At 38.6% G+C, this 18,461-nt stretch overlaps 2 protein-coding genes across 3 annotated transcripts; both read right to left on the minus strand.

Annotated features, from left to right (window-relative positions):
* Nucleotides 1-1,067: 1,067 nt before the first annotated feature.
* On the minus strand, nucleotides 1,068-6,484 carry LOC117617452 (protein OBERON 4). Its single transcript, XM_034346830.1, has 2 exons — nucleotides 2,976-6,484; nucleotides 1,068-2,050 (listed from the first exon to the last, which is right to left on the minus strand). Exons 1-2 carry the CDS (start codon nucleotides 6,118-6,120, stop codon nucleotides 1,491-1,493), a joined length of 3,705 nt encoding a protein of 1,234 aa, XP_034202721.1. The 5' UTR covers nucleotides 6,121-6,484; the 3' UTR covers nucleotides 1,068-1,490.
* A 3,510-nt stretch (nucleotides 6,485-9,994) lies between these two features.
* On the minus strand, nucleotides 9,995-17,513 carry LOC117617451 (DNA topoisomerase 2). 2 transcript variants are annotated; one of them, XM_034346829.1, is made up of 19 exons: nucleotides 16,886-17,513; nucleotides 15,771-16,063; nucleotides 15,611-15,677; nucleotides 15,249-15,519; nucleotides 14,965-15,164; nucleotides 14,673-14,882; nucleotides 14,442-14,555; nucleotides 14,234-14,344; nucleotides 13,927-14,091; nucleotides 13,504-13,845; nucleotides 13,264-13,397; nucleotides 12,817-13,171; nucleotides 12,535-12,721; nucleotides 12,392-12,441; nucleotides 11,880-12,308; nucleotides 11,600-11,789; nucleotides 11,417-11,484; nucleotides 11,205-11,310; nucleotides 9,995-10,864 (listed from the first exon to the last, which is right to left on the minus strand). In XM_034346829.1, exons 1-19 carry the CDS (start codon nucleotides 17,453-17,455, stop codon nucleotides 10,314-10,316), a joined length of 4,413 nt encoding a protein of 1,470 aa, XP_034202720.1. In that variant the 5' UTR covers nucleotides 17,456-17,513; the 3' UTR covers nucleotides 9,995-10,313. The 2 variants fall into 2 exon arrangements, with proteins under 2 accessions (XP_034202720.1, XP_034202719.1); XM_034346828.1 differs by having other exon boundaries at nucleotides 11,205-11,313.
* Between the last annotated feature and the right edge of the window lie 948 nt (nucleotides 17,514-18,461).

Below are 18,461 nucleotides of genomic sequence, written 5' to 3' on the forward strand. Positions count from 1 at the left end.
AATCTGACTCCAATCAGACTCATGTGTTCAAAATAACACGCTCACTATTTTGCGAATCACATTTTAGCCTCATTATATTAGTATTAGACAAACCAACTGTTATTTAACCGTTCAATGAGGCATACTAAACATGTCATAATTCATTACTCTCCAATCACTTCGAAGAAAAAAAAAATACATATCTAGAAACAAAAAAACAATGCGTTGACGTTTGTGGTATTTGAAGACCCCTTTCAAACTAGGTCTAGCCTCTCTTATCCCCTAGGTTTTCACCATTTTGACTATTAAGTCTCAGATTTACCTTACACGTGTAGGGTACCTTTCTCAATCTTATCTCGATGTTGGGCCCCAACTGTGCCCCTCCAACAACTCAAATCTAAAACTTAATCTACACCCTCCGATTATAACCCAACGAACTAGTACACCCTAGATTCAAAGGCGACCAATATCAAAGCCAGAGTCAAAGAAAAGAATTGATATGACGTAAAAGTATCATTATAGTCAAAACCCTCTTGAAAACGTTAAAGAAAACGTGCCGTACGAGGCAAGAGATTGAAAACGTGAAGGCCCGCTTTTTCATTCTTATACGACATGACGTTTTTCTGGTCCAGCCAGGCTTGTCATCCAACCATCTCTTCCCTCTTATATTATTCTGCCCAACCAAAAAAAAAAAAAAAAACACTCGAATTCGACCAAACTAAAAACTAAAAAACAGTCGAAGAAAAACTGAGAAACTAACTGTTATTAGAGATGTAGAATGCATTTAACAATTGGCAAAAACAAAAAGAAACGAAAATTGTCCATACACATAACCATCAATCTATCCAAACAGGACATCAAATTCAAATGGTTTCTGAATTTTTTTTTCTGCAACAATCTTTTGATCTACAGTCATTGAACTGCAAACCCAGCTAGTCTAGTGCTGATCAGTCGTTGGAGTCCACTCAACAATGTCGTTTTATGATCGGAACCGTTTATTTTTTCAGTCAATATTTCAAGCATCACCCTCAAAAATTTGGCCAAATCAAAAATCATTTCATCATTTGATTATCATTGTGAACACTATGTTCATAGAAAAGGGTTATGTTCTCACATATTTAGTCCTTTACAGCATTAGGTTGAGCAAAATACCACAAAACAAAGTTATGAACCTGCATTTGCTCAACCAGATTACATGCAGGTACATTCCAACCATTGAAGTAAATTCCTCTGATAAATCAACACTCGATCCACCGTTAACCCCAGATTGCTTCCATGAATCATAAATGGGAGCTGTTTTATAACATTAAGAGATGGGGCAGTCTCTGTACAGATTCTGGTTAGTGGTGAAAAAAAGAAGGAAAAAAGGAAGAAAAACAACAGAAACTACTTTGGAAATAAACCTAAAGATAGCCATAAAAACTACATTACAACATAAAATTATGGGGGGATAAGGTTGCAAACACCTGCTGTGGTGAAAGTTCTATAGAAACCCCTGTTGATCTGCCAAATCACAAAGAAAGGTTCCTCTTTGTAGCTTCCATTTTTAATAAAAGATCTTTAATATCTGCTTCCATCCTCATCTTCATATTTGAGTATTCACGATGTGCTCGATCTAGAGTCTGTAGTTCTTCAAGTTTCTTGTTACGCATTTCCTCAGCCTCAACCAAACGCAACTTTGCTATTCTACTCCTATATTCTTCTTCAATTTTTTCATTCTTCGCAATCGCTATGCGTTTCAGCCCCTCAGCTTCTCTTCTTGCATCATCTGCTCGTGTTTGGAACATTTTAGCCTCAGCCTGCTTGATTCTCACAATGCTCTCCAACTCATCGAAGAGAGGTTCTTTCGGGGAGATTGTGTGCAACTCCGTCTCTATAATGCGCTTATCATGCTGGTCATAGTTAAAGCTAGGAAGAATGCTAGCTGCAGTTTCCAACTGAGGTGCCTTTTCTGTATATACAGACTTCAGCCATGCAGGTTCCTGGCTTGGCCCAGCAATCCCATTGCTCACTTTACTTTGATCCTTCCCAGATAAAACTGGTGTTTTGCCTAGCTTCGAATTGTCAGCATCTGAAACCAAAGTTAACGACTTGATTAGCAATCTTATGGTTTCCATTTTCAACCAACTAAAAACAGAATTACAACAACAAAATGTCACAGCTTTCAGATTCAATAAAGCCAAGAGCTGCTGCTACGACATTCTGTACTCATCCTATATCTTTACTGATACTGGTACTACTTTTTTCCCTCTTTCCCCTTAACATTCTCCCATGAGCATAAAAAAGAAGTTCAGAATCATTGAAATATACATTTTTAGTCAAGCCCCCAAAGAATACTAAGAAACACACAAGCTGCAAGACACATAATGTATGCAACACAAGGACCGAAAAAAAAAATTATGTATGCAACACAGAAAACAAGGTTACAGATCATAGATCCAAAATGACAAATTTGACATTTGTAACTATGGTTTTAGTAGCTCCTCAATGATTTTGCCTGCATTAAAAACCATCAGCTCTAATGGTAAAAGCAGAAAGAACAAAACTTCCCAAAATATGTTCATTTTCCAGCTTCAATACATAAACAAAAGGCCAAAAATTGTTCGATATATCAAAGGGTTTCCATATATCTCAAAACAAGGAAAACAACCGAAAACAATTCACTATTGACATCGATTCACAAATATCCCCTAAAATCTCCATGTAACATCCGTATCTTGTAGCATGATATGCCAAAGCCACTTTCCAGATGGAAATTCCAAATTATTAGAGGAAAGTCATCTTAGAAAACTATGCATAGTGCTACATTATTGGTCTTTTATACTTCAAGAGAACTAAACAATATATGGCAAATTGAAAATATATTTTAGCCAACTTTTTTACAGACAAAAGGCATGATTTCGAAACTAATAATTACGATCAAGTCTACAGATTATGACCCCAAAAGATTGGAAGGACAAAACAATAAATCCTTTCTGATAAAACGAATAACTTACCCACAAGGAAAGCCATGATATAACTGTAAACATCTGGAAGGTCAGACTTATGTGCCAATCTTGCCAGGGATTGATCAGCAATTTCATAAAGTCGTCTCCCTCTCATGTCCTTGCTGACAACAAAAATTCTCTTGACATATTCAAGTTCCCTAGCAAGATTTTCAATTGTCCAATCCTTTGCGAAATTCTGAAAAACCTCCTTCACAAAGCCAAACATCTCAGAGGGATGATCGCAGGCAACACAATGGAACTGCATCTCAGTAGTCCCTTGAGATCCATTAGCACTGCGTCCATTTCTAATATAAGATTCCCGCAATGCACAATCCGCATGGCACCAATGGAGACAAACATCACACCCGATCCAACTACATGTATTTGAGGCCATATCAAATTTTGAGCACACAAGACACATACAAGCACTGCAAAAACCATTCTTTTGCGCACAAACCTTGCAATCACATTCATCCACAGGCACAGGACTCCGACAAGAAGGATTTCTACATCTTGAGTTCAGAAAAATCTCAGCCAAATCAGAAGATGACACATCACTCTCTTGCTGGAGGAAATCTGGTAGACCAGTCTTTAGAGCAACCAAGATTTCTAGTTGCGCACGATGGGCTTTTAGTAGCGTCTCCATGGTTATGTCAGACCTGCTTTGCAGTGCCTTCTGAAATGCAACCAGTTGCATGCGCTTATCCATATTTAACATAATCTCGCGAATGGTCTCCTTCATACATGCTGCAGATTGTCCTGTCATTTCATGAAACTTTCTGGCCATTACATGTATTGGATCAGAGACGATCCTAGCAATGATTGTCTCGACAAAATCAGCCCCACCAATGAGAAACTGTTCTTGTTCCTTCTGGCTGCTAGTTCTATATAAACTACCACTACTTTTCTCTCTCATTAGTCGTTTCCTGTCAAAACTATAATTTGATCCCATTTCATGAGATCCAACGCTATGCGAAGGTGATCTAACATCTTCCTGGTGCCTTGATTGTCCACCTGTCAACTGCTTATGGAAGCTCAGCTGCCTTTCCAATCCATTTGCCATTTTAGAGCTTCCTTCAGGATGTCTAAGATGTTGTTGCCCTTGGATGGATTGACCATTTTGAACGCCTTGTGATGATTGAGACTGTTGTTGATGAGACCCATTTCCATTCATCAAGAGTCTTTGATACAAAGGAACTTCTTTACTCTTAGCCTCATTCTGAGACAATGCCTGCCAGGGAACTTCTTTACCTTTAGCCTCATTCTGAGCCAGTGCCTGCCAATCAATCCCCTGAAATAGGGGGCGACTTTTAACCGATTGTTCAAAGTCCATCGAGTTCTGGGTTAGCGAACAACTAGGGTTGTGATAAAATGACTGAGAACCTGAAAAAGACACTGACTGAGTAAATCCATCCGAGTTAGTACGAAAAGTGCTTAAAGACTGAACACTCCTTGCTTGATCAGGAGAACCAGGAGCTGCCCCAATAGGTAATAATACATTAGGCAAGCTAAGCGAAAGATCAAGTGGCTCAAGTGCCAACTTCTCATCCTTCATACTAACACCAGAGTGATCAGCTTTCTCCTGTCTCCTAACAGGAGAGGTTGAAAACAACTCGAAACCCCTAGTGCTTGGTCCTTCCATATCATTGTCCATGCAAGTTAGTAGTTCTCTGGATTCTCTTGCATTCCACCCACCATCTTCTGCTGAATCCACCACATGGGCCGGTGCCACAGCCACGCTTTTCCCTTTGTCCTTGAAATTCTGACTCAGACCCATACTTGCATCGACCATATCCAGCTTAACCACTTCATTCTCCTCCTCCTCCTCTGTTACTTCCTTATCCGACTCGGTGATTTCATCATCATCATCATCATCATCCTCAGCCTTCACTTCAAGGTCTATTCCCTTGTCTTGCTTTGGTCCCTCTTCCAATTCCATCGACCTCTCCACAACCACGCCCTTGCTCACTTCCTCCTTGCACTCATTACCTTCCCTGAAACTCTCTTTTTCACCATCCCTATCTTCATGACCTTCCATATTCCGAGCTTCATCAATCATATCGTTCTCACTATTTGGCAACCCCTCATCTTTCTTTTCCTCATCTTTCCTTTCACACACATTCTCTTTACTCACATCTTTCACCCCTTCTTCATCCAAAGACTCGCCTTTCTCCTCCCTATTCTCTTCCTCATCCAAAGACTCACCTTTCTCCTCCCTCACCTCGTCTTCATCCAAAGGCTCACCTTTCTCCTCAACCTTATTGGTATCCGTATCGGACCCAGTTCGATCCTGGGCTTCTTCCATTTCAGCTCCACCTTCAGGATCCAATTGGGCTTCACCTTCACCTTCACCTTCACCTCCTTCAGCTCCAGCCCCAGCAACTACAGCTTCAGCTTCAGCTTCAGGCTCAAGCTCACCTTCCTCCATTTCACTACTAGCCCTACTCCCACTCTCAACCTGAACCTCCTCCGTCTCTCTCTTCCTCACCTCAACACTCTTCGACTGCTCACTCCCCACCGAGTCCTTGGACCAAGTCGGTGACTTGGACTTCGACTCCGATTTCGACCCCTTTCCATCCCTAAATCTCCTCACCGGAGACCTAACCCTAGACTGTTCGCTCCCCGAATCTCTCGAATTCGACCACGTCGGCGACCTCACATCCCTCAACCCCTTCCCTCCTCTCTCCTCAAACTCCTTTCCAAACCTCCGCCACGACAACGCTCCGCTCCCTTCGCGCCTCGGCCGGTCCCGCTCCGATCGAAACCCTTTCGGAAACTCCGCCGGCGACCGCCTGGACACGGAGAAGCTCTCCGACCTGTGCATCGAGCTACGATCGTACCCTCCGCCATCTCTATTATACCGATCGAGCCCTTTTCTCCTGTCGAACCCGTCGAACTCTTGCTCCGGCCTCTTCCGGGCGGTCCTGGACCCGCCGCCGGCGCCGGCCGAGTCCCGTTCATCGTAGGAGCGAGCCGGCGCCAGAGAAGACGCCGACGAGGAGGAAGAGAGCAAACCCTTGCGTACAGTATCTGGTTTGTAGTAGAAGCTTCTGTGCGAGGTAGAAGAGGAGGTCCGGCTGGGGTTCGGGTTGGGGTTCGGATTCGGATCCTTTCCATACGAATCGAGATCGTCGCTGGATCTCAGTCTCTTCATTTCTCCCCCAAATTAAAGAAACAGAAAAACAAATCTAGAAAATAAATAAATAAAGAGCTAGAATATGTTACATGAGCTAAAGGGGCGCGGAATTTTGCCCCGAGGACATGTCGTATTTACGGGTATTGCCACGGGAGCTGTTCGAAAGTGAACTAAGGTGTTGCAGAGAGACCGGCGGAGGAAGGTAGGGGAAAGAGGGGAGGGGTAAAATTGGGAAAATGGTGGTGGTGGTGTTGGTGTTTCAGTTTCGGTGTGTTGGATTCAAAGTTTGGTAATGTTCGAGTCAACGCAGATTTAACTACTGAGGAGAGAGAAAGCGAGAGAGGGAGAGAGACAGAGAGAGAGAGAGTGAGTGAGTCGGATACGCAAAGTGCGTGGAAACGCATTCAAATGTGAGTCGTTTTGTTGGCAGAGCAAGGGAGAAGTGTACTTTTGTTTGAATGCACAAAGTAGAAAGCTGCGTACTGCACCAGGAGGAGCACGTTAGTTGTTGGTGGCTTTAATTAAAAGGATAATGCTATATTTACCACATTTTTATTTTATATTGTGTATCATCTTTCTAATAGAGGTAGAGTCTACTAATATAATAGGGCTCACTTCTATTAGAGAGAGGTGGTACACAATGTGGTATAAAAAATGTAATAAGCCTAGCATTTTCCTAATTAAAAATTAAGGCACATAGTAATAGCAGACGTAGTTAGATTAGTTGGTCAGGTTAATGAGTCAGTGTACTTGTATACAAGTTTGAATTTCCCTAATTTAAACTAGAGTTTGTATTATACAATAAAAGTTTTATTTCTAAATTTAAAAATCAACATTAAAACTTTTCCTTGACATACATCAATAAATGTTGACGTTGTAATATTTTTTTTTTAGTACAAACGATAGTTTAAACTAAAAAGAATGAAAATTTCCAACACACACAACTAAGTGTCATGATGGTGAGCAATGTCTAAAATATCAATGGTTTCGAAAATATCGGTGGCTCAAAAACATGAAAATTTCAATGGAAATAATGGGAAATTATCGATATCAATAAAAATTGAATAAAAACCATGGATCGTGTATGAAAAACTTGGAAATTTTTCTTGAAACTTTGGAGGATGTTTATTTAGTCAATTATCTATTACTTTATGACAAAACTCCTTTTCATTGATTTCTCATCCAAAGATTGATGATTTTATATTTAAAAAAATTCTCCAAATGACAAAGTTGGCCTTTGAGATTAGATTGCATATACTTTCATTGAGGTTAATTTTGTCATTTGCATAAGTTTTTTTTTTCAATGAAAGTATCAATTTTTGGACAAATAATCAACGAAAAATGGGTTTTGTGAAAACAAACTGAAACCTCAGTAGGTGTTCATGTAATATTTGAGACCTGAGTGGGTTTTGTGAAAACAGAAAAAACCTCATAGGGCGTTAGTACAAATAACTCTTTAAATTTTTCATTGTCTTCATCATCTCAATATTATTGATATTATAGCGATATTTGGTCAAATGTTGCTGTAGTGTGAGAGAAATTATCGACGTCAATATTTTCTGATATTATCGATACTTATACAATATATGTGTGAATATGTTCCAAAATATCGAGACCCCAAAAAAGGATAATATCGTCAATATTATCTATATTTTAGTCCTTAGTGAAGCGAACTTGAGACTTCTGATATGCAAGTCAAAATCCTTTTTCACTAGGCTGGATCCCGTTGATAATAAAATAGTCATATTAATGTACTATAAATTTGGTAAAGTAAGCCTATAAATTAGATCAACACTACTTTGAAGAAAAACAATTTGTTATGTTTAATGATCTCAATAATTTGTTAAGAATATCGAAATTACAATGAATATTGAATACTACAAGATCATCAAGTTTCGGTTTGTTTTGTAGTGCGACAAATAGTTTCAATAAAAAATAACCTACGTATGATGTGACTTATTTTAGATGCTTGAGATGGGGACACTATAACATAATGGCCTAAAGTTACATCAACTTGTGACGAATATGGCAAAAGAACGACCTTATTTTCGAAGGATGAGTCATTTCCTTTTTAATAATTCACCTATTCACTTCACAAATCATAGATTCACAAACACTTGGAAGAAAAATTTCGTCATTGTTGGTACCATTCTTCAATCACACTCAAAACACTTCTAATAAAATAATAGTAATATATAAAGTAAATATGAGATTTCGAAACTTTATTTACTCTAGAATGTTTATTTGTTAGGAATGAGTAGTTGAATATTATTTCAATTATTGTTTCTCGTGTATCTGCCAACTGTGTATCGGTTAACACATGAGTAGTTTAATGATTTCAATTTGTGGCATCTCTTACATTTACTAACATATAAAAAAAATTAAAACACATTTGTAATCTTTTAACGTTAAAGTCTGTAATAAAATACCCTTATTTTTTATATTAATTATTTACATCACATCAAGAAAAAAATTAATATGTAAAGAAAATTATTTTAAAAATGATTCCGTAGACTCGAAATGTCAACATGCAACAGGGTTGTATGTTATTTTGTATTAGCTGAAATAGTTGAAGGCGGCTTGGGCCATGTTTAATATTCTTGTATGCAGCTACGTAAAACTTAAAAAACCCAAAAACCCAAAAACAAACAAGAGCCGTTCCTTTTTTTTTTTTTAAGCAATCAAATTGTTTTATTGATTGGAATAAACCGTTGTTTATTTGACTCGATGGCCGAAAATAAAGGAGAGCCGAATCACTATAAAACTTTGGGAAGAGATACAGAGAGAGACGTCAAGAGTCAATTTTAAACTGTTCAAATCGTGGCCCAAGACCCTAACAAAGCTCCAAACCATTTGATCCCTTTTCCTTTTCCTTTTCCTTTCTAGGTTTAAATCCATTTTCTTTAACCAATAAAAGTTGGGTTAAATGTCCATCTAATTCCGGTGTTTTGTTGGGATTTTTAATCTAGTTATTTTGGTTTGATGTCTTTTTGTGTATAATTTGGGCATTAATGTGAGCACATAGAGATTGTCACATCGAAGTCGATTAACATCTAATTAAGCAAAATTGAGAAATTTCCAGTGTAACAATATCCTCATTTGGTGTTTTCAATATGTGTGTTCGTTTATTAATATAATGCCATAAAATTGACATGTTGAGATTTTTTATGCGATTGTTACACAATTACGTGTTGTAACCAATCTGGTTCATTATAAAACGCAATCTCGGTCTATTTCTCAATAAAACGCAAGAAACAAATTGCCTAAATACAAAAACCAAAAGGCCAAAGTAACAATTTGGCAAAGCATATCGACCAAAATGGTATTTCGGCCCTTAAAAATGGGTGGAAACCAGACAGTTCCAGTTCAAAGTCGTTGGGTTCCAAAAACAACCCAATAGCCAAGCGTCCAAAAAGTCGTTGGGTACCACTTGCTTTTACGGTTTTCAGAATGAAAAGAGTTGAGAAACTAGACAAAAGCAGGCCTATAAACACTTTAATCTGGTCATCAACAGTATATAGAAAATGACTTCTTCGCCTATGGTAAGTTTTGATTTATTCAAATCAACAAAAAGAAAAGCAAAAGCTTGTCAAATGCTTTCTTTCTTGACAAGGCTCTAAAGATTGTGCCTTGCAGTAAGGAACTTTATCGAAGTCCAATAACTGGAGAAAACTTTTGTACGCATCAGCCACCACAAACGTGAGAAAAACTTATATATCATGTGATAACACTATTTTACTATTTCCAACTAATCACGTTCCGTCGCGTGTGATAATTTTTTCACTGACAGCATGATTAGTTGTGGATAGCAAAATTGTGTTTATCCCTATAACATGCAAGTTCTTCGCATACAAAACTTGATGATCTCAACATCCAATTGGAACTTGCTACATCAAAATGAGACCAATACATACCAAACTTGAAAGTGAAATCTTCAAACTTGCTTTATCAGCATGATAATAAACTCCTCAATCTTGGTGACCCATTCACAGTTCAATTTGCTAAACTAACACAAATCAAGCTAGATCTTCAACAGATTTACAACTCAAATCAAACTTGATAGTAAAATATTAAAACTTAGCTTATCAGCATGATAATAAAATCATAAAAACAACAATTTAAAATACAAGGGGAATAATGAGCTTTCCCACAGCAAGCTTCTTTTGCACACTCAATTTTTAGCATCAACCATCAACAACAAAAAACTAGTCCTAGTCCTCTTCACTTGCATCAAAATCAGAATCTTCACTGACCTCCTTCTCACTCTCCGAGTCACTCAACACATACCTTGTCTGCCTGCGGTTTGTCCTCTGAGGTCTAGCTCTGGCCGCCACTGGAGCGTCACTTCTTTCTTCAGTGGATGGAGTGTCCACCTTCTCTTCACTTTCAGCCATCTCAACCTCCAAAATAACTTTGCCCATTACGGAACCACTTTTCTTGTTGAATGGGGATGCCCTCATCTTCCTCACTTTCGGCTCCGGTGAAACCCCTGAAGTTTCAGCAGGCTTTAACATGTCAGTTAAAAGCTTCTGGCCTGATGATGATGAGGCTTGAGATTGCTTGTTAGCTGCGCCTCTCTTCTTTGCCGCTGCAGGGGGTTTTGATGCCTTTGTAGTTCCAGCTGCTTTTCTCCCTCCCTTCTTTCCTGCTGCTGGGCCAGCTGCTATTTCTACCTCAAAATCCTCGTCATCATCTATTTGCATGCCCCTTTTGCTAGGTTCTTTTCTCTGGACTGGTTCTTGTGGCACTTCGGTTTCCTTGCCTGTGGCAGTAAAACTATGTTAATTCACTACTTACTGATTAGCTGGAAAAGCTTGTAAAAGGAACCATGAAACTCATTATTCATGCTTCTTTTTAAATGAACATTGCAAGTTAATCCTAGTATTTTTTTTTTCTTTTCCAATTACTGAGAAATAAGGAAAAGAAAAACTAATGTTCATTAGATAAGCGCATAATTAAATTCCCAAGCATACTGCATGTTCCATTCTCTTTTACTCCAGACATGGCCTCTGATTGATAAATCATAAATGTTATCTAGCAGCAGTCTCCGGGAATGTAAAACAAAGTTAGAATACACAAAGAAGAATAAATATAGCGCGTACCTGCTGAATTTTCGGGAGATGAATCAAGATTATAGGCAGCTAGTCTGTCTTTCAGCTCAAGCACTTCATCATCATCATCACTCAAAACTACAGCAGATTTTGCCTGCTGCTGTTAAACAAACAGAATAACATAAGTTACAGTTTTCAAAGGTAATAGGGATTCCCTTAAAAAGGTAAAACAAAACAATTAGAAATAAAGCAGCAGCGCAAACCTTCTTGCCAGCAGGAGCTTTCTTTGCAACTACTCCAACTTTCCGTTTCACTATCTCAGGAGCTTTCTCTGACAAAGCAGGCAGATCATATTAGTTAAATGAGTACATAAACCAAAAATTCAAAGACGAACTAATGTCTGTGGGATATATTTAAAAGAAAGCTTTTAACTAATCTAGGCTTACCCATTTCAAACACAAAACTGGAAGATGTTTCCCTGCTTTCAGCAGCAGCTTCTGCATTGTTGGCCTTCTTATTATTCTTGCGTGGGTTTTTAGGTGCTGGTTTAGAAACCTTAGCAGCAGGTGCAGTTTTCACTTGGTTTCGTGATTTCTTTTTTGCCTCCTCTGCCAGAGCCTCACTTTTCTCCAGCTCCTGATAGAAATAATAATACATCATACATGAGAAAGGTATAAAGCATAGTGAATAAAGAATGGTGAAACAAAATTAATTTTTAATACATACACCAAGTTCCATTTCAAGAGCATCAAGATCCTTCAACCACAGTGACCTTGGTGTTGAATTTCTCAACTCAGCAACCTCGTTATTGACCTTATCCCTATCAGCACATAGGGCCTGAACCCTCTCAATGGTCAAGGTCCCAATTGCCATGGATATGAGATACTCATAATCACTAATACGTGCTCCATTTCCACTGGCAGACTCTGAGTTCTCTTCCGTTTCTTCTGTATCTTCAATTGCCCCAGCAACTTCTGGCTCTTGGGCCTTGGTCTTCTTTGGAAAGGGAGTGAAACCTTTCTGTTGGAGCTCGAGGAATAAATCAGCCCTCCTTCTATTGCTCACAATGATCTCTCCATTTACGACAGCCAGGATAAACCTGACCTTGTTTTCCAATTTTAACAACTCCATCTCAAGGTTATCCAATAGTACTTTCTGCATATATAATAGAAAATCAGTTAACAGTTGTATCCATATCCAGGTCAACAATACAAACATTTGTCTACTGATGAACTCACCTTTCTTTTCTCATAGAATTCAAGTCTTAGGTGAAAAAACTCCTCAAGAACTGCGGAAAGAAGAAAATAAACAAACAGAAAGTCCAGTTATATGAATTGTACAACAAAAAATTAATCAAACAACCTCGAATTGTGTCACATACTTTGTTCTGGAGTGTCGTATTTCTTTATCACGCCTTTTGGATCAAACAGGTGCATATTACTTGTGCTAATGCTGGTGGTCAGTTTAAATTTCTTCAGCAAACCCTCTTGCCTGGCAGCCATTAGGTTCTCTTCAGGTAAGTGGACTATGATATCTACAGTACTGTGATCACTGTGCTGTGTGAAACCCTGCAGCATGCATAATGCACTTAGAAACTGAAAATGATCTGAAACACATGATGTTGATGAATATTGCAACTGTCAAGAGTTTTAGGTGACCTTACCTCAATGAATGGATCCTTGGCCTTGTCATTTCCTTGAGAGATAGACTCAAGGAATTCCTTATAATCTTGAGTCCACCTACGGATTGGCAACTCCGAAATCCTAACTGTTGTCTCATTGCCCTCCTCTATGACCCCACATACAGTGTAGCTTACACCTGATTCCTTGACAGTTTTCTCAATAGTTCCAGAAAATCCTCTGTACCAGGGATCCATTGGCACCATTGCTTCACCATTAAGCAAGCGCCTTACATTTGCAACAATGTCTCTTGTATTATAATTAGGAATGTAAGAGCTCCACCCTGTACCAATTCCTTCACTACCATTAACTAAAACTGTTGGTATAATTGGAACATACCTATAAAACAAAAGCCATATGTCAGTTATATTTATCCACCATCAATCTAAACGCAGTGTTCTTACTGTAGAGACAGGAAAAATTATAAATACCAAGTTGGCTCAATAGATTGCCCATCTTCATTCAAGTAGTCAAGGAGTCTGTCATCATCCTTCGGGAAAAGGAATCTTGTAATAGGAGAAAGCCGAGTATATATATAACGAGCACTTGCATGGTCTTTGCCTCCCTAAGGTAGCAAAATACAAATGTAAATAAAAATATCTTGGAATACAGTTACGCAACATGACAAGCTTCAATATTCTTAAATTATTGACATGCACGGTTAATCTCACCAAGTTACGGGTACCAAATTGACCATTTGGTTGAAGAAGATTGATATTATTGCTGCCCACATAATCCTGTGCCATTCCAATGATAGTACTCGCAAGACTCTGCTCACCGTGGTGGTAGGCAGAATGCTCAGAGACATAACCAGAAAACTGGGCAACTTTTGCTTCCTTCACAAAGTTCCTCTTAAAGGAGCAGAACAGAATCTTCCTTTGACCTGGCTTCAAGCCATCAACCATTGACGGAATTGACCTTTGCAGATCAGCCATGGAAAACTGTATAAGCTCTTTGTGAACAAAGTCACTGTACTTTATAAGCTTCTCCTTCTGATCAAGATGTACAGAAGGCTGCAAATACAAAGAGTTAAGAGTTTCCATAGAATAATTTCCAAAATACAAATGTTAATGTAAATTGCCAAAACTTCCCACCTCAAACTGCCGAAGCCAGTTCTTCCTCTCTTCTATTTTCTTCTTACTGAAAGCAAGCTCAATTGCCTCCCCATCACGCTCATCTATCCAAATAAAATCTTTCTTGTGCAAAGCAAGATTTTGAAAATAGTCCCTCCCTTCTTTAGACGTGCTTGTTCCCAACCCCTAAAAGGATATCAATGTAAGTAGAAGAATAAGAATATAAAAATGGTACAATTTCAGTAACACTTCACGGACCATATAAAAAGATGATACAATTTCCGTAAGTATAAGAATTAAGAGTATTTCACTTAAAGTGAATACAAACCTTATAATACTTTATGGACCAGCCACTTGCATTGCCCCTCAAACTTTCCTTCCATGCCTCATACTCGGGCATGGAGTAAAATGCAAGTGATTTCCCATTTTTGTGGGTTGCCTGTATAGAAATAATATAAGTTATAGTTGTCTTTCAAGAACAATCTTCCACGTATGTTGAATTTGCTAAGCGAACTAGCTAAATCAAGTAAGCCAACCTTGACAATCGGAGTTATAAACTCAACCAAAAAAGATGGAATTTTAAGCAGTGATGGCCAGAAGGAATGAATGAAGTTGATCAGAAGTCCTTTGATGTGGGAACCATCATGATCCTATACAAACATTAAACTTCTCTTAGTGATCAGAAAGAGAAAGAAATGCTGTAAAGGTTTCATAGACAATTCAAACGAGAATAAAACCAAAAGAAATAGAAGCTTAAGGCATTCAACCTGATCAGTCATAATCATCAGGCTACCATATCTCAAGGACTTAAGACTGGTATACTCTTTATCTTGCTGCAGTCCAAGAATCCTCTTGATATTCTTAATTTCCTCATTATCCCTGACCTGAGTGGCACTAGCTTCTCTTACATTAAGCAGTTTACCCCTCAATGGGAAAACACCGTAATGATCCCTACCTACAACAGCAAGCCCTGCCATCTGTGTAGGATAAGGTATGTCAATATATTGTAGGCAAACAAGTTAAATGAATGTACCGAATTTGTAAAATATGAAAACTTACTGCAAGAGCTTTAGCTGAATCCCCTTCTGTCAAAATCAAAGTACACTTTTCAGAGTTCTTCCCTCCAGCTAAGTTAGCATCCTCAAGCTTGTTGATATTATGAACCCTCTCTGTTTTTGTCCCATCAGTTTTCTTCAGGTCTTTGTTCTGCTTAAAATTTGCCCACGAGAGAAGACTATCCACAATTCCAGACTTTGCCACTGCAAAATTATTAGTACATGAAAATCAAGTTTGAGTATTTCAGTCTAGTTGTCTACTTGAACAATTGAACTAGTGTTACATACCTTTAGTTAAGAACGCTGGTGTAAGTTCACATTTAGATCCAAAACTATTTGGGCGAATCGTCAAAGTTTCCTTTGTTTGGGAATCAAACGCAGGGTTGTCAATAAGAGCATTGACAAAGACCCATAGATAATTCTTCACATTATGGGCTTTGAGGTTGGCATTCTTGTTCTTCTTATTTACAATATTCATCACATGATTCGTGATTTGATTTGTGACGTAATCAACATGAGTTCCACCCTTGATTGTTGCAATTCCATTCACAAAGCTGACCTGATAAAAAGAAATCCGACAACATGAGACTCACAATTCCACGTGTACAAAACCAAGTAATTTCTCTGTATCAAATTTTTTTTGTTAAAACCTGTTGAAACTGCCCGTCACTGAGACTAACACAAATCTCCCACCTATCATTAACTTTCTCTGTCATCCTGTCAAATAAGTAGACATAGTGAGAAATTCCTATTATAAAGAAGAAGAAAAAAGAATGAAAGATTCAGAACCAATAACTTCATAACAAGAACCTTGGAAGGGGAGTATCTCTAGATTTGCAGGCAGATTGTAAGTAGAGGTCAACATAATCAAGAAATGACTTTACAGGGACCCTCTTTCCATTCAGCTCAACCTTCACAGTCTTTCCAAGGCATCCAGCCAAGTCAATCACTCTCTTTTTCATCAATGCAACCACGTCATCTTCCAGATGGGTCATGTTAAACTTCGATAGGTCGGGCTTATATGTAACCCTGGTCCAGTTCTCACTCTCTTTGCACTTGGTGATGACTGGCTCAGTTTTCTTCCCCATGTTGTTAGTGAACACCTGAAATCAGCAAGAACCAGATTATTCAAGTGATATAAATGAGCATGATATCTCTGCCAATTGAATAAAACTCATAAATATACTTTGGAAGTTGGTGTTCACCATTTCAAACCCATAAAAAGTAAAATCCTAACATTTGAACATTTTGTTTTTCTTTACTATTCATATAATCTCATCAATCAAAAGGATCCCATGATGAAAAGAAGGAGATTATTTTCCTGGAGGGTCCTCCTAGAAACAAAATTAGGCTAACACCATATGATGGTCTTTTGTATGTCAAAAGTAAAGTTCTCCGTTCACGTCCACATCAATGTTATCAAACAAACCCCTAAACGACTAACACAAAACTACTACACTAGCACACTAATACTAAAATACAGTCGAATCAAGAATTACATGCAACCCATAAACAATACACACTCACATAATTTTCAAAAGATAAAGAATAAAACCAGAATCACAATTGGATACTAAATTCAAGATCCTATACCAGGTCTAATCCAAGCACAGTAGGCTTCAAACTGAAAATGAAAAAAACCTAAAAGCATCTGATACTACTCCACAAGAATTGAAAGCCCAGATCCGAATCAATCGGAAACCTGCGTAGTCAGGATCCACCATTTTAACAAAAACCATGAAGAACCCCGAATAAATCACAAGTTACAAAAACGAAAATGCATATAAAAAATGAACCCTAATTAATCAGAATCCCCATATATAAAAACAGCAATAACAAACCCTAATTCCTCAATTCCACCATACATTAAAATCCTACAATACGAATCAAGCATCACAAAACTTCTAGAAAACGCATATTAATACCTGCTTGTACTTCTTCTGTCGCTTCCCGTCAGCAGTCTCGATGATGAACTCAGTGGAGAAAATGTTCGTAAGCTTGGCACCATAGCCGTTGCGACCACCGGTGGTCTTCTTCTCCGTATCGTCGTAATTGCTACTGGTCAATAGGTGTCCGAAGATCAACTCCGGCACATACACCTTCTCCTCCTGGTGAATCTCCACGGGCACTCCAGCCCCATTGTTGTAGACACTTATACAGTTCTGCTCGACGTCAATGGTGACTTTCACGGCGTCCATGGACGAGTCTCGCTGTTTATTATCGGCGGCGTTGACGAGGATCTCATCGAAGATCTTGTACAGTCCGGGAACGTAGCTGATGGAACGGTTAACCATCTCGTCGTTTTGATAGACCCATAGGATTTGGGTGTGCTTCTCGATCGACCCGATGTACGTGTCGGGTCGGAGCAAGATGTGCTCGAGCTGGCTCTTCTTCTGGTACATCTCTTCGATCGTCTTGCCTTGGCCATCAGTTGGGGCTGGGGCTATGTTTGCGCTGTTGCTGGTTTGGAGTGGGCGTTTCTTCTCGATCGCCATGGGTGTGGCGTTTGGAGAGGCGGAGAGACGGAAGGTTCCAGAGAGAGGAAATGGGTGAGTGAGAGAGGGGGGTTAGGGATTTAAAGGAAAGGTGCAACGGTCAATAGGGATTTGAATTCAAATGGAGGGGTTTTGGGCGCGGTGTTTTGAAATTTTGGGATGGGCGATCAGACGGCTGTGGTTTTGAGTTTGGGAATCACGTGGATATGATGAAGGGGACTAGGACAGAAGGGAGTCAAGGATTCGGTCCATCTCAGTTGCAATGGTGCGTTGCGTTTTTGATGAGTTGGCTGCACGATACGGTTTCTCATATGATTATCTCATCATGAATATTTGTAATTTTCTTTTTCTATTTTTTTCAACATTTATTTTTCTATGTAGAACATTTATGTTATTTTTATTGATTATGAGTTTTCTTTTTTTGGAAGAGAGGAAAAAAAAAAAAAATTACAGTGCACTTGAACTCGTCTGGCGACTTGGATATAACTCACTAAATTCAAAGTATTTTTATAGAGGAAATAAATGTAGAGGTGAATGATTTTATCATTCAATTTTTACCATTTTGGGGAGATTAGAAAAGATAAGTTATAAGGTGTTGACATCTTACTATTCTAGGGGTTTGAATGAAATTTTCTTCTTAAATAATCCATCTTTCTACCTTCAACTTGGACAACACTGCTCCATTTCTTTCTTCAACATGTCTAAGTTGTTCAGCACAATTCAATCCTAAGTACCAAATGAGAATATTGCTTGCATTCATAAAGTATGAGTCATTTTGGGGAGATAAGTGGCACTATTTCTAACATCATTCCAATTTCTCTCTACTTATTTTAATAATTTTTTTACTGCAAATTTTCTCTTATATAATACAAATAGTGGTGGTGAAACTCATACTGAAAATGGCTTGTTAAAAATACATAAAAAGAAAATTGGATGCACGGTTGTTAGAATGTGATTTATCTGTGTGGAAAAACCGGCTCCTTATGCAAGGAACCAAGTCTTGTGT

This window comes from Prunus dulcis, chromosome 2 (assembly GCF_902201215.1).
Source record: "Prunus dulcis chromosome 2, ALMONDv2, whole genome shotgun sequence".
Taxonomy (NCBI): Eukaryota; Viridiplantae; Streptophyta; class Magnoliopsida; order Rosales; family Rosaceae; genus Prunus; species Prunus dulcis.